Source organism: Centruroides sculpturatus, unplaced genomic scaffold (genome assembly GCF_000671375.1).
Source record: "Centruroides sculpturatus isolate CEXI.00-Female unplaced genomic scaffold, Cexi_2.0 scaffold769, whole genome shotgun sequence".
NCBI classification, from domain to species: Eukaryota; Metazoa; Arthropoda; class Arachnida; order Scorpiones; family Buthidae; genus Centruroides; species Centruroides sculpturatus.
In genome coordinates, this window is record NW_019384956.1 from 327,952 (window position 1) to 345,531 (window position 17,580).

General features: G+C 27.3%; 1 protein-coding gene across 1 annotated transcript in view; it reads right to left on the reverse strand.

Annotated features, from left to right (window-relative positions):
* LOC111632375 (cleavage and polyadenylation specificity factor subunit 5-like) overlaps nt 1–11,602 on the reverse strand; it is a 49,806-nt gene extending 38,204 nt beyond the window's left edge. The window contains exons 1-4 of the mRNA XM_023376787.1: nt 11,364–11,602; nt 10,529–10,732; nt 7,904–7,967; nt 2,890–2,982 (exon numbers count right to left, since the gene is read on the reverse strand). Of these exons, the coding sequence (XP_023232555.1) occupies nt 2,890–2,982; nt 7,904–7,967; nt 10,529–10,732; nt 11,364–11,602 (600 nt within the window). The remainder of the gene's footprint in view (nt 1–2,889; nt 2,983–7,903; nt 7,968–10,528; nt 10,733–11,363) is intronic.
* Between the last annotated feature and the right edge of the window lie 5,978 nt (nt 11,603–17,580).

The window sequence follows — 17,580 nt, forward strand, 5'->3', positions numbered from 1 at the left end:
AAGGTTTTCCGACGCGTGAGCTGGCCATATACAGTTGTCCATGCGAGAAGCGCGGATTCTCCAAATTTAACCCACACACTCGCAGCGATTGTCAGAAGTGCGATATTCCTCATTTTTATATATTTATTAAAATCCTTTATAATTTTCATTATTTAATGTGATAACTTTCAACTCTCTGATCTCTAGACTTAGTAAATGACTAGAGTCTAGAGATCAGAGATCTTTAGACTCTAGTCATTTACTAAGTCTAGAGATCAGAGAGTTTGACTAAAGCTAACTAAATGACTGGTCTAGAGTCTAGAGATCAGAGATCTCTAGACTCTAGAACAGTGTTCCGCAACCTTTTTCTACTTGCGGCACACCCATGACTCAACACGGCACACCAAAATGTTATTCCCCTCAAAAACGTATGATATGATACTATTAATAGAATTACGTAATGCCACTAACCTATTATTATTGTTATTAAACAGACATCAACACCTGTGAGCAAATTTTTTTTACATATAATTTCTTAGAATACATAAAAATGCGTGGCTTGTAATAAAGAATAAACAAACATAATCTTATTTCATGAGTACTGCGGCAGAGAATGAAATACAAGCATAAGAAACACAACAACTGTGATAAAAATATATAAATAAAATCTGAAATTAACAAAATATGTAAAAGTTCACGTCACACCTTTCACCATGTGACGGCACATCAGTGTTCCGCGGCACACCGGTTGCGGAACACTGGTCTACAACACAAAACTGTTTGTATCATCTTACAAAGGTATGTCTTGGATTCTAAATTATTAACTGGAATGTCTTATCTCCCACAAGTGATTTCCTTCATCACACATTATTGACAGAATCCGATGGTTTTCCATTCTGACCATATACTAAAATCAGAAGCAAGAGGATATGCATTTTTTAAAAAGTGCATAGCCTTTTGCTACTGACTGGAATTAACATTCAAAGATTTATAGAAATTAAGAATTAGAGAAACCATCTTTAGTTTTTGAACCATGTACTGTAACTTAAATAATAATAAAAAGCACTAGACCATGGATCGGCAACCTTTCAGCAGTGTTGTGCCAAACCTAAGTTATTGTGTTATTCAGTGTGCTGACAAGATTCTACTAATCTTGTTATACTGGTATATATATTATCAAAATTGGTCCAATTATAATGGACTTCAAAAATATATAATTTTGAAGTTAAGTTGTTAATTAAATTATGTTCTTGTGTGTGAAGCACATGAAAAACACATAGTTGACGACACGGAGCATAAACACATGCATTGTAATACAACATATAAGCAAGAGATTCATTTTTAATGTACCGCGGCCAACACTGAACTATGGCTTCCATTTAAATATGTAATTAATAATTAAAATATAATTTTTACTACATTTATATTCAATCAGTGCACCACTAAAAATCATCCTGCGTGCCACAGATTGCCGACCCCTGCACTAGACTATAATATACAAAGAATTTGACTATATGATTTTAGCTGCAAAGTGAAAGAACTGAATTTTAATTTCTGAAAACTCATATTTGTGAAAATATTTGATAAGCTATTAATATTAAGAAAGCTGAATTACTAGACTGAAATTTTTCTATTTTCCTTTTTTTTTTTTTTTGTATTCAAGGCATCAATGCAGAATTATGTGGTTAGCAACAATTTTGTCATTATGAGTAGACCAGACATGCAAACTAGCTAACTGAATTGATTAGCAAGGTTGTGGCCAAAGTTTTCAATGTGAAAACATGAATGTCCGATGTTCACGTTTTCATGTTGAAAACTTTGGCTGCAACCTCACTATTGTAACAACAGAAAGTCCATTATCATGTAATTATTCACTAATTAGAAATATAAGTTTGAGAGTTTGTAGATAATTGTGTTCTTCATTTTAATTTTAAAAATATGTATACTAAATAATATAAAATAGCTTCTAAAAGTGCTTTTTAAATTTTATTGCATTAATTAAACTTGTTTTTTTATACTTTGAAAAAGTTTTTTATTTACAATTTTATTATATGAGATTTATATCAAAACACATAGCTAATTTTAATAATACTGACATATTTTTAAAATTATAGTTATTAATAATACTGAATTATTTTTAAAATTTGTTTTGTTTTCTGTATTTTTATTTGAAATTTGTATTGATTATATATAGCTGAAACTAAACTTTCATGCAAAGTTTAAAACTATGTTCTAATTAGAGAAAATTTAGAAATAATACTGATGATGAGGTTATATTAATTTAATATTTAAATTCTTTATAATAATAGTGATGATGATATATTATGTATGTATGTATGTATGTATGTATTGTGTGTGTTTCTTTTGTATAGAATATAAAATCAAAATATTTGATTTATAAAATATTACTTTGAATAATTATCAATAGTGATATAATGATAACTTATCACATCACTGCAACTTATAAAACTGGAGTAACTTGTTAAAATGCAAGTTGCATAATTTATTAGTTTTCTCTTTTATTTCTAAAAGATAAACTAGAAGATAATTTTTTCTTTAATCAATAAAATTTAAAATATATTTTAGTATTTAAATATATTTTTCTTACACTAAAGTAAGAAAATGACTTTAAAATGTTAGAAAAAAATATAATTTTAGAATAAAATAATTATTATTGAGGCTTATAGATATGACTGAAAACTTACTAATTACCAAATAAAACTTATTTCTTGAATAGAATAGACTGAAGGAAAGCTATTATTATCCAAATGCATAAATTAAAATTCAATATTTTAGTCTAGTAGATGTGTAAAATGTTTAATTTCTTCAGAGATTCAATATTTCCTTCCTAATGTTTATGAAAATTATAATTAAGACTTCATTAAATAAAATACAGGATCACTTAATTACCTGTGGAGGTTCAAAATTTGGTCGCCACCAATTTCCCACAGTGTCTTCTATAATCCAGTCTGTCTGTTGAACACCATCCTGACGACCTAATATCTAAAAAAATTTTGAGATTTTTATTAATAATATAATATACAGTTTAAGCAAACATTGTGAACCCAATAAATTCATAAAGCAAAACAACCACCAAATTACATCAAGCTACTTTTCTGTAATTATATTTTAATTAATTACTAAATAATTTGTCACTAGAGGAAATTTAATTGTTTAGTAATTAATTAAAATATAATCACAGAAAAGCAGCCCAATGTAATCCGATGGTTGTTTGGCTTTAATAGTTTAATTATATCTAGCCTGAAAAGAAAATATTTAATCCAAGGCATGATGAATTTATCTGCTAAATGAATATTGTAATACTAGGAGTTTCATAACTTTGCAGTATGATCCATGAGAAGTATATCATAAGCTCTATACATTTTTGTTGTATATTAGTTTTGTGTGTTTTTAGATTAAATAACTAATAATGCATTTTAAAAGAATTAAGAATAAGACAAAAAAAATATTGTAATTTAATTATGCAGAATTAATTAATAAACATACAAATGGCATTTAAAATCAACTGTTTTGCATGCAATGATGTTTGAGACATCAAGAAAAAATTTGATAACTCAATTTTATTTTTTGAAATTTTAATTTTCCTAGTAACACGAACATCTCGCAACTGTACCATTTCCTTTTCTGTAAGAAGTCTGCTTCTACTTAAACATTTCATGCTATTCAGTTAGGTCAATGTAGCTTTATGTAAACAGAATATCCCTTGAAGTAAATACTGCATCTTTCAATAAGAGAAAAATTCAACAGAACTTATTTTGCTACTTCTTTTCAGTAAAATACACTTTGCAACAGAAAAATACATAAACTTTTAACAAATATTTATTTAGAAATAAGCACTATTTTAGATAAATTTAAAAATTTAATTTATTTTCCATATTAATTTATTATGCAGAACTTCATACCACACCATCATTTTATGGTCAAATCAATAAATGACTTATTATATAACTAAATTATTTATTATATATTACAGTTATTCAATTATTAAATTCAGATTTTATTTACAAATATTACTGAATAATAAAATATCTATTATACAAGAAAATATGCATCAACTCAATTTAATTACTAATGACAAACAAACTGCTGGATTATTTATTGGGCTATAATAAGGCTAATTTAATGATTAGATATAAAGTAATTTGGCTATAGGTAGGCAGTTGTATTGCCACCTAATGATAAATTTAATAATCATTGGATAGCAGCCTAACCACCCACCTAGAGCCAAACTGCTCTATATCAAATAATCTGGCATTTCATTTTGAATTAGTAAAATTTGTCAGGTTTTTATTGGAGGACAAAATAAAACATCTATTATCTCAATAAAGAAAGAATATAAAATAAGTATATTTAGAAACTGTAAAAATATGAAATACATTAATCATATTGTCTGTAAATTTTAGAAAGGATGCTTTCATTCTCCTTATTACATCACTTTTTTTTATCTCAGATTGTGTGTTTTGAATTACTATCATCATCATTTTTTTCTGGTCAAGATTTGATGAAATTATATCATCAAGCTTTTTATACATAAAAGAATATGCATTCTTGAAAACAAATTCTGCCATAATGTAATTTTTTCAGTGGGTATTTTTTAAGCATTTCCAATAATAATCTTCTTGACCCACAGATATGTCATATATAAAAATAGTTTTCATGCATTTCAGGTTTGAAACAACAGCCTGATAATTAATCAATAATCAACACTAATTTATAATGTAAACTTGTGGTTTTGTGAAATTTTAATAACTCTTAAAAATAATTTTTACACTTTATATTAAAATTATACTCAATGTTTTTAAAGATTTCAGACTGTAAATCAGTGTTTTCAGTCTACTTATAATAGTGGCACCTCCAACTTAGTATTTTTTTTTCTTGCAGCACCCTTACACTTCTTTAACAATGTAGTTATTGAAATTTTGCAATACATGCAAAAAGTATTATGGTGCTGCTCAGCACAATATTTCACAGCATAGCCTGAAATGTCATTGCAACATCCTGGTTGAAAAATCACCATCATAAATTTTAATTTTTTCTACAACTAAAAATCTTATTTCTTTATCAGCCTAATCAGAATTAATCATAATTATTTCTTATATCATTGTCTCTCCCATGAATATATTTATCATTTAATTGTCAAACATTTTATATAACAATTACTTAAAAATTATTTAGGTTCCTCTATATTAAACATACTTTTATTCTTTCAAACTTTTTAAAACAACAGCCTCAACTGAACACACACATCTTTATTCACGAGTTTTTGAATTTTGCCACGAGAGCATATGCCTTGGCAGCCATTAAAATACTGCCAGTCATTAGTGTAAGTCTGCAATTTTTTAGTTTTTCACTGGCAACATGCCTTATAAAACCTGTTCAGGTAGATATTGTGCAGTGGTTGACTGTATTAATAGCCAGAAAGTTTGTTATAAGTGGTTTAAAGCTGTTTGCGATATACACAAAAACGTGATGCAAAGATTGTCCGTTTATCCAACTGTTCCAGTTACATTCATTTCCACATGATGAAAATCTAAGAAGAGAATGAGTAACTAGCCATGCATTTTGATCCAGCTAGATAAATAACCTTGCCATCATAAGACACACAAGTCTATATAGAAGTATTACTTGCAGATAGGGTTTGTGATGGCTCTACATTTGTCTTAAGGACAAGTGTTCTGTGACAATTTATTAATTAATTAAAATTTCACCCACTTTACCACTTGAAAAATAATTATGAGTCAAGACTCCTATAATTAAGCATTTTTTGATAATCACAGGCTTTACTTTTAATAAAGTATTCAAATACAGCTAGATATTCCAAAGGTGGCATTCTTGTGTTGTTATTCCATGATTTTATAGTAATAATTGGTGAAAACTACTGTCCATCTGAAAATAAATTATATAATCCAAGTTTGTACAAGAAACTGCAAAAATCTGAAAACTTGCATTTGACCTAATTCTACAATATTCTGTGAGTAAAATATTCACAAAATATCATAGAATTAGGTACTACTTTATGAATTAAATGGCAATATAAATATTTCTGGATATATAATAACAGTGGAATATTAGTAAAATTATAGAATCCAATTTTGCAGATTATTTTCTAGAGAGAAAAAAATTAAAAAATAGATTTTAAGTTTTCTTAATTTTACTTTAAATTTTTAAGTTTTAAGATATTTCTCCACCATGCAAATAGCACACTTTTTTTCTTTACGTTAAAAATTTAAACTTGCATAAAAATGATTGAAAATACTCTCTTTATAATTTAAAATATAAAAACCCTTATAATTACTAACAAAGTTGTTGTTACGAATGAATTTCTATTAGTCATTTCAAAATCAATTATATTCTCAATTCTAAAGTTCTGCAGTTTTGTTGTAATTGCAGTATCTTAATGCGGCATGATAGTGGTGGCTACAATATAGGAAAATATATGAACCTTCTCTGGAAACTTGTGGATAAACAGCTATACTTTTTCCAGATGCTATGCAATGCTTTTTCCTGAATTTATCCAACAAGTCAATTCTTTATTTTTTTGACATTTTCAACAATCCAAATGTATATTTTCATAAGCACACCAAGCAACCAAGGGATACACACCAGATTCATCAGGCCATAACTTAGCTAATTAAATACATAAATAAGATGACAAATTAGTTACCTACAATTTAGTTCAAATTACTTTTTATCATTATATTTAATTAGCCAAGTTATGGTTTGATAGATCCAGTGTTATCATTTGATTAATTTACAATTTTGGACTTAGTTTACAGTAAAAGTATATAGCTTTTATTAATAAGCAAGACAATAAAATAATCCATGAAACAGCATAAGCATATACATATCAATGTAAATATAATTCTTTCTGTTTTCTATTAAAACTACCTCTATAGGTTTATTTTAATATTTTCTCAAAACTCTTTAAAATCAACAGTAATTAAAATGATAGACTAAATATTAAAATTTGGTGTTCTATCAATTATCAGTTTCTTTCAATTTTTAATATTTTAATAACTGAAAAGAACTATAATCAAAATGTAATGAGATGAAATGACATTTTTGATTGCATGATATCAAATTTGAAACTGAATTGAAAAATCAACAAAATAAAAATCGTTTTTATTAAATTGACATTTATTAAGTTTATTTGTAATTAAAAAATTGCCAAATAAAATATCTGTAAAATAGCTAATACTAAGAAGAAGGCTGTTTTGAGGATGCATAAGATGATGGTGCCAAGTATGATGTCAGTGCAGCATAAAGTGGATTTGATGACATCGGTAATTTTAATAATTCAGAATCCAGAATTGCGAACAAAGGGTTGGGAGATGAACCAATGGATGTCGGACAGTTTGACAACCCCGAACCAGAACATTAATTTTTTTATATATTGATTTCAGGAGTCTGTAGAAAAAATACCATGGTTCTCATAATATTGCATCATTTATCTTATCATTGAGCTAATACTATTATTTAAAATTTGATTTGATTTATTGATTTAACTTACCAATACACAAAGGTCTCAATTTGTCCATTATAGATTAACCTGTCTTATAATATAGTCTGAATAGAATTTTTATCCTAATTATCCAAGGAAAATTATGAGAGTCTGAATTAAATTTGTACTTTATGGCAACAGAAATGTCTTAACATTTAATCATTCAAATCAATATTTTGCTAAATAGCCATTTGTCAATTATGCTGTATAATATGAAGGAAAGATTTTTTTAATACTAATTTATGAAACAAATGATATATTAATGTAATATGTACAGTACATAATAAATATAAATCATCAATTTTTATTAAAGATAAATAATCAGAATAAATATCTAAGGTAGCAATTAATTATAATGATGATAATATTTAATTAAGAATGATTAAAAACTATTTTACATACTTCCGTCATTAATCTTTTTAATCCTTCAATTTCATCTTCACCTGGATCCAATTCTCCTCCAGGTCTAAAATTTTGAAAAATATTTAAAATTATCTAAATTAAAATCATATTAAAATAATTATATATTATTATTACAACCCATTCCACAATACAAACTTCTATATAATCCAATTAACATGTCTTAAAAATAACTAATAAGTAGATATATTAATTTTTCTCAGAAATGTATGAAATAGAAACAACTTTTAAGGCAAAATTATATTTGCAAAGAAAGTTTTTGATCATATTCAATATAAAGAAAAATTAAGTAAAATAAATCAAAGAAAGCAATTGATGATTTAATATCATCAACAGATATTCCTTCCTTTTTCAAATTCACACAAAACATCCAATTGTCTGCTCATATTTAAGATCAATTGATATGCAATAGATTATTCAAAGTCATTACCCAAAATTTATCTTCTTTATATTGTTGTTTTTGCTATTGTCTTGTTGGATTAGAATTATACATTTCACTGTATTATCATCTATGAATTAATTTATTACTACAGTAGAACCCTATTAGCTGAGCCCCAGTTTAATTTACATAATGCAGAGTTTGAGATATATATGTAAACATTCTCTGAATCGACAGATTCAAAATATGAAGTTTGGTTAAAATATGTTCAAGTGTTTTCCCATAATGTGGAAACAAACATCCAAACTGACAGACTGATCATTACAGTTTTATTTATATAGATTGATTTTCACAATAAAATTCATAATGGTTTATTGGTTATATAAAAAGATAAAATAAACCTAATCAAGCTAATTTAAATTTTCTACTTATACATTGTGTATGGAAATTAATTTTGCATATGTACAAATATTGCAATTTAACAGAAATAGCATGTAAATATGAGCATAGCTTAGGTCCTTGTTGCTGTATATGAAAACCAGGAGAGTCCAATGAAGATTATTTTATTCATATGTTTTCTTATAATTAATTTTACTATTGATTTGTCAGTATGATTATAAGAAAATATAGTCCTGATTTTCTGTTTAATCTTTTGATTGACAAACATTATAGCAATAAAAAAAAAATGATTTTATCATTAGAGTTAATATAACAAGTACAGTACTTATAAGTGACTGCAACATTAGCTAGTTACTGCTCAAATTCCTTATGAATCTCAGGTGGTAATAATAAAATAATACACAATACAATACTAATCCATAATCCTTTTTATCCTTAAAAAAAATAACAAACTAAAAATATTTTTAACTAGTTGATTGACGAGCTAAAAATATCTTGGGAGAACACTGATGTTTTTTTTTACATTATAGTGGTGCCTCAGACTTCAAATTTAACACGTTTCAGGAGATAGATCATTTGAACTCTAAATTGTTTGAAGTTTGAATCAACTTTTCCCATTAGAAATAACAGAAAGTGAATTGATCTGTTTCCAGACCTTAAACAATACTCATCCTGATAAATTTAAACAGCAAATACACATAATTTAGGGTAAAAATACAATTAAATGCTGTAAATAATAAATTAAGTATGAAAACAAATAAAATACATAAATACAGTATAATAAAATAAAAATTGCATTTACTGGTTACACACCATTGACCTCAGCATCTTAAACATAGCCACCAAATCAGCCACACGTGTAACACTTTCATGCTTTACAATAAGTTCATTTTTTTTTTTATCTCAATTGTTAATTCTATAACCCTCCTCTTAGGCTTTGTTGCTTCCACACTCTTAAATTCATGGTTAATAGGTAGGGGTTATACATATAATCAAACACACCAAAAATAAAGTGAAAAAAACACTGAACATAATGCAAGAGATGCTTTCACACTAAGAGTGAGATGACTTGGGCACACAATAGATGGCATTTACACAGCAAGCATATTTTTTCACATGTTCAGTTCAAATTCCAGATCAAGTTTGAGGTACCACTGTATTTTATTTATAATGTGAATGTAACATTCACATTATAAATAAAATACGAGCCTTTAATCAATTGACCATGATCAAATAAATCAATCAAAGAATCCTAATCAATCATTTTAATAGAGAAGAATATAATATAGATTTAATTTCAAATTCAAAGATATCATTAGCATAAAACAAAAGAGAAACAAATTATTTTATCAAAAAAATAATTTACCAATTTAATTAGTGAAAACTATTTCAGCAATATATTTTAACTTATAGTTTAATGTATTATGGGTAATTATTGTAAAGTACTATAACAATTAATCATGATACTTTTATCCAATATACCATACCAACTGATCCACAAAAGATTACTTTCAGTTATAATGAAAGTAACTGATAATAGTTACTAAGCTTTTGAACTTGGAAGCTTTGTTGTCATTAATTAGAATTTTTTACATGTAATATTTAAAGTAAATGGACTTTGACTACTTGGATTTACAGTCAAGAACTATAATGTTTATATTATAATTGTTTTTATAACTGTACCTCAGTTTGAATTATAATATTATCATCATCTTTAATCATTTATGTAATTGAATAAAGACAGTATATTATTCCTTAATATTTATTAAACCTTTTACTATATCTGTATAAATGTGCAAATTTAAAAGACAAATATTAAAAACACTTACAGCTTGAAGAATGTGGTACCTAATTGTAGGAGTAATACATGAGGTAAACCATGTTCATGTACCAACAGAACCCCTTCAGCAGAGCGACGCATCCCATATTTTTCAAATTCTTCTCTCATGCGCCGAAATCGAGCTGGAACAGAGCTATCTTTCTCAAACAAAGGTTCTTTTGTTCCAAATGTATAATTTGTAAGTGGATAGCTGAACAAAAAATTAAAAACATATTTTTATTAAAATAACCCAAAACACTTATTTCAAAAATTAACAAATGCTTTAAATTTTCAAAACATTAATGACAGAATTTGATGAAAAATATAGTCTCCAGCAATATACATTACAAATTATTACTTTACAATGACTTAGTTGTAATATATAAAAATGTTAATAAAAACCAGACCATTAATGACAAATTCAGATTAAAAAATATATGATAGAAAAATTTATTATAGAAAAATCTAAAATTCTTCTATTAAATAGACTGGACTCTGAAGTTTCTCCCTTTACAAAATCAATATCATAGTATCAATTACAGTATAGTTATCTAAATAAGAAATGTATGTAAATAATATAGTCTAACAAAAGAATCTATTTGTACAATTCCTTACATAAAATAATTTATTAAAAAAGTATTGTAATATGAAGGTTATTTTCTTCAACCTTCACTAACACACAAAAAAAATTGGAAGAATGTGAGACAGGGAAAGGGTACAACCTAGTGAATAGTATATTTCCTCATCACTTAGCATTGTGCCAAGCTATTTTAGACATTTTCTACTCTGTAGACATTTGCAATAAACATGTAAACATGATGCTGCCAATCCAGTCTCCTGCCAACCCTGAAGTACAAGCAGTAATTTGATTTCTACAGGCCGAAGGGCTGAATAGTGGTGAATTCATTGAAGGATGTGTAATGTGTATAGCGAGAACCTCTTGAGCTACAGATGTGTGTGTAAATGATGCAGGATATTCAAACAAGGATGTGACAATGTTCATGATGACAGTGGTCAAGGGAGGAAGTGTATGATGACCGACAATTTTTGGTGGACAAAGTGGATTAATTGGTGAGAAAGGCATTGGTTCACGATTCCTGAGCTCAAAGAGGAGTTTCCTCAAATTTCAAAGTCCACACTGTATACTGCTGACTGACAGTATTAAAGGTTGGCTGAATGACTTGATGGCAACACTCTTCGACATGGGTATACAAAAACTGGTATCATGGTATGATGTCTGCCTGAATCAAGAAGGCAATTATGTGGAAAAATAGTGAAGACTGTTACTACCTTCTACAAATAAAGTGGTTTTGTTCTTCATTCTTTTTTTTTATTCTGGATTGGTGGAGGTTGAAAAAAAAATAACCCTCATATTTTATTTTAAAACATTATGCATATTCTTTATACTACATAATAATTTCATTAATAAACAAATTAAGCAAGCATATTATACAAAGAGAACTTTAAATGATAGAATAGCAGAACAAAAATCAATGTTAAGATAGATATGCCAGTATAAATATTTTATACTGGAAGACATTGAATAAAAATATGAGAATTAATAAGATTGATGTTGAAATTTTAGACAAAAAAATGTGCAAAGATTAAAAAGTAATTGAATGGAATAAACAATAAACAATCAGAATAAAGAATTATTATTATGAATAGAAAAACAAGATTCTGAATACTAAATTTTTAATTACAAATGAAAAAAAAATCAGAACAACTTTAATAAAAATAAACCTAGTTTTTAAAAATAATATACTTATGAATGTTTAATATATTAAAACAAGTATTGAAATGCTTGAATTTTGTTTAAAATCAATCTTCTTTCTATATATTGATGTTTTTTTCTTAAACTGAAACATTCCATTTAAAAAAATTGAAAATGTGCAATTCTATAAGAAATTTCTTTAATCTTTGATTAACTTTAAGAAAATATTCATGATATATGACATCTTTACAAGCCCTAATATTAAATTGAAAAAATTTTATTATATTGTAAAACATGAATTACAATGTAGATAACTGATTGCTATGTATACTATTAACATAGAAAACTAAAAAATAAATAAAGGATCCTTCTTGCTGGAGTGCCAAAACTGCAATATAGTTTTTATGTCAATATAGAGAATGTTTACCATATAGATGCACCTCTCTTATCTCAAGGTTAAGGTTATTATGCTTAAGAAAGGCTATTCAAACCCTGCACAAACCTTATGGGAAATGTGTTCTGGTAAATTTTGCAGAATTTTTGATGTTTTGTAGTTCTAGTGGTCTTGATCAAGTTTCCATAGACACAAAATGAAAAAATTTACAGTTTTTGAGTTATCAAGAGTCCAAAATGCAAAAAACAATGTAATTCATGCATGTGTTGTGAGATCCTACATTTTATATTTTAAAATATAGATTTATGGCTTTACAGCATGTGTGAATTACATTGAGTTTTGAATCTTGGACTCTTGATTACTCAAAAACTGTCCATTTTTTGATTTTGCACCTATGGAGACTTTTGATCACGATCACTAGAACTACAAAACAGTTTCAGCCAAATACACCATAATATATTTCCTACAATGTTGTACAGTCTTTTTATATCATTTACTCCAAATATTTTTGGCAGTTCTTAAATCATCAAACAAAATCATTAGCTTTTATAACTATCATGACTTAAAAATAAGTGAATTCAAAACAAAATGTTCTTAATAAAATATTTAAAAAATGAAGATAAAAAAATAATTCTTTATTTTCCTTTAATACTCAAAATTTATTTCATTGGTAGAAATTAATATCATCTCACCCTGAATAGTGGAGTTTCCTAAATGATGGAACATGGAATGTTAATTGTCAAAATAAATACAAACATTTAACTATAACAAAATACAAAATGTGAATACAAACATATTCATGTTTTTCATTGTAATATTACCAGGAAACAAAATAAAAATAATAGATTAGATTAGGTAAATATTAAATTATAAAATAATAAAAGGCAAATTAAAAAAGATAATAAAAAACAAAAAATAAGGAACTAGCCAAGAAACAGAATTCTATGGTGGTATACAAATGTCATCTAAATATATAAAATTACTTGTCATGACTGACTGACTCATCAGCAGCCAGAGCAAACCATTGTACCTGAAGGTGAAATTTTGTACACAGTTAAGGTGTCATGAAAACGCACACTAAGAAAGGATTTTTGGAAATTCCTCCATGGGGGAAAGGGAGAGGATTATGGCTTAACCTGAAGAACGGCTTCTACTATACTATTTTGGATGTAATTTTTTGTTTTCAACTACGTTTAGTCTTCATTGAGTACTTAGGTGTATTAAATTGATAACATTGTTATAAATATTTTTATATATTTCAATTTTTTAACCAAATGTTCGAACTGTTTTAAATTTGAATTTGTTACTGCATATTGGTTCGATTATAGAACGATTGTAAACATTCCAGAAAATTGATCAAATTGAAAACAGGTCACAATTTCATGATGAACTCAGGATATTTTTCTTCTAAATATCAATTAGAGTTCAGACTATGTACAAAAAATTATTTAATTAATTTTTGAGTCTATCAAATCCTTTTTTCATACACCATAGAAGTAGCCTTTACATTGGTTTGAAGAAATCACTTCATAAAAACGAATAACAATAGGTAAAATTTACAATTAAAAATGATCAGATGTCAGCTTTTCATTTTAGGTATCTGACGCCTTAACATTAAAAATTAAGTAAATCTTCTTACCAACTGCCAAGTTTTATACCATCTGTATCAGGTTCAAGCCCTCTAGCGGTGGACACGAGTTATCTTTGATTTGCATATAGTTACAATTCCATGATGAACTCTGGATATTTTTCTTCTAAGTATCAATTAGAGTTCAGACTATGTACAAAAAATTATTTAATTAATTTTTGAGTCTATATGCAAATCAAAGATAACTCGTGTCCACCACTAGAGGGCTTGAACCTGATACAGATGGTATAAAACTTGGCAGTTGGTGAGAAGATTTACTTAATTTTTAATGTTAAGGCGTCAGATACCTAAAATGAAAGGCTGACGTCTGATTGTTTTTAATTGTAATTTTAACCTATTGTTATTCGTTTTTATGAAGTGATTTCTTCAAACCAATGTAAAGGCTACTTCTATGGTGTACGAAAAAAGGATTTGATAGACTCAAAAATTAATTAAATAATTTTTTGTACATAGTCTGAACTCTAATTGATACTTAGATGAAAACAGGTCATTTGATTCTCAGCAATTCTCATCATTCTCAGCAATAGGTGTTATATATAAATTACTATGGTTGTTGAAATACTAAATATAAATGGGGTTTGCTTGCAAAATCCACATGTGCGAAGTCACAGGTAACAGCTAGTCCTACAATATGCAGTATTTTAAGAAACAATAAGGATAGAATCTGAGGTATAGAAATGGGAATATATCTTATACTGGCTAGGATGAACAGCATTAACATGCATATGGCCTACATTGGTTATACAAGTAGGAACACAAGTTGAGATGCCATAATTGCCTACACACAGAAATATGCATTAACTAACAACAAGATCTCACACACCATTGTAATTTAATATATATATTTAATACATACATAATTAAATCTGTTGTTTTTTATTTTGTTTCATTGTAATACAGTAGAGCCTCGATTATCCGACTCAATTGGGGACTGGGGTTGGTCGGATAATTGAAAAGTCGGATAACCGAAAAGTATGAAAAAATCCATTACAGTAGAGCCTCGATTATCCGACCCAATTGGGGACTGGGGTTGGTCGGATAATTGAAAAGTCGGATAACCGAAAAGTATGAAAAAATCCATTATTAGTGTAGTATATTATTATATCCCATGTAATTAGTATATTAGTATATCACTATTAACCTACTTCGCGTTGAATTTTCATCGATGTTAAGCCTAACATAAATTTTTTAAAATAATAATCATCGCTATTGTATCGTTAAAAATTAGAAAATTAAGCCTCGTTTAAATACTGGCTCCCTTTCATGGTCAAATGAGTGTTGCCAGCTAAAACATGTAAAAATAATATTAAAGTAGCCAAGACATAGCCAAATATTGTAGCGCCACATCACTAGCGGACATTTGAAATTTGCCAACTAGGACGGTCGGTTAATCGGGGGTCAGATAATCGAGGCTCTACTGTATTGCAAACATGAATTCTTTATTTGAATATGTTTATATACAAAACTTGGTATTTTGTTGTAATAAAATGTTCAGTTTTGTTCAAATGTTAGTATTTATTTTGACAATTAACATTCCGTGTTTCATTGAGAATAGTTATATGTCCTAAAGATTGTCTAACAAATTGACTGAAAACATTTGATTTTAAAAAGTCCTCTGTTCAGGGCATGATTATTCCATTAGCAGTTAAAAAAGTTGGTATCAAATGTCAGAAATTAATGTAATAAAATGTCATAAGTTAATTAGTAAGAATATTGTTATTATTCCAAAATTAATTATTCAATGCTTTCAAATTTCAGTAAAGATAATAAATTTATGTATTACTTTTCTCTTAGCAAAGACAAAATATATCAATTTATTCAGTAAAAATGTAATATTTAAAAGCATTGAATAATAAGTTTTGGAATTTTAACTTGAAACATTTTATAATGATTTGTTTTCTAACAATATGAAGAATCCCTTGCAACAAGCATCAAATAAGAGTGATATAGTTTTTTAATTAGTTAGTATATTTGGAAAAAACTGAAAAGACAACAAAACAGACATTATTTATATTACTGTATTTTCATTTCATATTTTTAATAGTACTACAAATTTTTACTTTTCTCATATAGACCTTTTAACATATAAAATGATTCAGGAATGTGCCTTGTACATTTAATGTATGGACGTGGCTATTTATACATACTGACTGTATGTTCCTATATTCCAGCCAGATACTGACTGTATGCGCTATTATTACAATTAATATTTTGATAATAACTACACAATTATAAAGAAGTATAATTTTATTTATTAAAATTCAGTTACAATGTTGTTCAATAAAGTGATCAATAAACTATGAAGTATGATTAAATCAGTGAAATATAGGTAATGAAATTTAAAGTAGATTGGTAGGAATACCAATAAAGTAAAATAAATATATTTTTTATTCTGTATTTTAATTTTTTTTTTTTTGTAAACAGTGGTCTGCTCAGTCTTTCGCTTCAAATGTCCTTTGGATTTAATTTTTGTTTTGAATTTTAAGTTTTTATTTGATTGATTTGAACAGGGCTCATTATTAGACCAAATTTGTTCTTCAGGTTCTGGTTCAATTGTACTAAGCCCACTATTCTCATGTTCAGAAAGAGAAATTCCATTTCTTGCATTGCTTTCTATTATTTAATTTCTCTACATATTTATTGAAGGTTTGCATTCCATAATTAGACAAAATATCTGCAATATTTTTAGTTTTCATCAGTGCTGTATTAAATTTTTCCCTATCCAATAATATTTTGTTGGGACAATCAAAATCATCAGAAAAAGTTTCATCTTTAATATGATCATCGATATCTACATTTACATCATCTGTATCCATACTTAGTGCATTTTTAATTGAAATAATATATCTTGCACGAAAGCAAGTTTTTGAAAATACAGTGGAACCTCAGTATACAACCTTAATCTGTTCCCGATGTTTGGACTTATACTGAATTGGACATATATCAGTGGAATTATTTATTAATAGGAATACAGTGTATTCCTATTAATAGAAATACACTGATATAGTGATTAAAAGAATAATTTTGATATACCAAACCAACCTTTCCCATAAGAAGTAATGTAAAAATGATTAATCTGTTCTCGTGTAAAAAAAAATGGCTGGCTTTAAACACCTCGCTTTCCTGGCTAGTTCCTGCTTGATTTTTCGTGAGATCAGCATGTATCTTTTTAGCTTTCTCGCAAATAATTGCTTCCAATACGCTGTCTCCAGCACTGTTTTTCAGTTATCCAAAGCAAAAGCAATTTCTCAACATAATTTAATGTCTTCGATCTCTGTTTAGAAATTGATTTAACCCCTTTCGCAA